Below are 1556 nucleotides of genomic sequence, written 5' to 3' on the forward strand. Positions count from 1 at the left end.
CGGCTACAGGATATCCTGGTACCAGCAGAAGCCAGGGAGCCCTCCCCGGTACCTCCTGGAATATAAATCAGACTCAGAGAAGCACCAGGGTTTCGGGGTCCCCAGCCGCTTCTCTGGATCCAAAGACAACTCGGCCAATGCGGGGCTCCTGACCATCTCGGGGCTGCAGCCTGAGGACGAGGCTGACTATTACTGTGCTGCATATCATAGCGGTGCTCACAGTGATTCAGATGACGAGGAAGTGAGACCAAAACCCCTGGCTCCCGCCGTGATGACTGTCTGCCCTTGGGTGTCAATCCCAGGAGCCCATGCAGAGTAAACACTTCAGAGCAAAAGGCCTGCCCGTCCCCCAGGGAGTGACAAGGGTTCAGGAGCCCCTGCCTGGGCCAGGGCCCGGGACCAGTGTATGTTTCCTATCAGCTCACATCCTGTGTCTGCACCTGCACATAGTCACCCAGACAGCCATGCTCCCCACAGATTAATGTCATGTGTGTGAACCCTGTGTCACTACTGACCCATCATGTCTGATATGTTAGTGTCCACCCCGGTCATGGGCACCACCTTCTCCTTCTCTGATCAAACCCACAGAAGGTTGGTCACAACCAGCACAGACTCTCAGTGACACCCTCCCTCCGCCTCTTCCCTCCTCTGCTGCTGCCTCCCTCACCCCCTCCTCTCCCTCGGGCTCCTCAGCTCTTAACTCCATCCTCACGTGAGGGTTTCAGGGAAAAGTGACAAGTTCCCGCTGTCATTGAAAAATTGAGAAATATTTAATGTAAAAAAAGAAGAAGAGGTAACGTTGCCTGGAGTAATCTGCTCTTTTAACTCCCTCTCCATCCTAAATGGAGGGTTTCTCAGGTAACAGCTCACTTCTCCAGCATCGTTCCACTTGCTCCTTATTTATTTACTGAATTATTCCCCTATAAGGTATCAATGTCTACAGCAAACTGACTGTATTAATATTAGTCACATTAGCCCCTAGCTGGTGTTGCTCAGTGGATAAAGTATAGGACTGCAGACAGAAGGGGCCTGGGTTCAATTCCAGTCAAGGATGCATGTATTTCGGTAGCAGGCTCCACTTTGGCCTGGGTCCTGATCAGAACTCATGCAGGAGACAACCAATCAAAGTCTCTCTCTCACCTGGATGTTCTTCTCTCTCTCTCCCCCTCTCCCCCACTTTTTCTAAACATCAGTGGGAACGTACCCTCGGGTGAGGATCAACAAACACACACATCTAAGTCACGTTGGAAGTGGTGGCAGCTCTGGCCACACAGGCTTCTAAATCCCTGTGACCAGCCAGCGGCCAGGGCAGAGGACAGGACGGCAGAGCCATGGAACAGGCCAGAGTGTGACCGTGGCAGGAGGGGTAGGAGCCGCGGGACCATCTAGGTGCTGATGGAGGCCCCGTGCGGGAAGGTCAGGGCACCGCCAGCTCGGGACTGAGCTCTGTGCTCACAGAGGGACATGGGGCCCAGAGGCTTGTGAGCAGAAGCTCCTGCCCCCACCTCCCGACAGGGGCGGCCCAGCAGTGGCCTCTCCCAGGCTGCTCCCAGGGG

General features: G+C 54.9%; 1 gene segment (V, D, J or C); it reads left to right on the forward strand.

Annotated features, from left to right (window-relative positions):
• The window catches only part of LOC102772381, a 6099-nt gene extending 5780 nt beyond the window's left edge, over positions 1 to 319 (forward strand). Inside the window, 1 exon segment of the V gene segment in view lies at positions 10 to 319. Within this exon segment, the coding sequence occupies positions 10 to 319 (310 nt within the window).
• The last annotated feature ends 1237 nt before the right edge of the window (positions 320 to 1556 follow it).

This window comes from Myotis davidii, unplaced genomic scaffold (genome assembly GCF_000327345.1).
Source record: "Myotis davidii unplaced genomic scaffold, ASM32734v1 scaffold478, whole genome shotgun sequence".
Lineage (NCBI taxonomy): Eukaryota > Metazoa > Chordata > Mammalia > Chiroptera > Vespertilionidae > Myotis > Myotis davidii.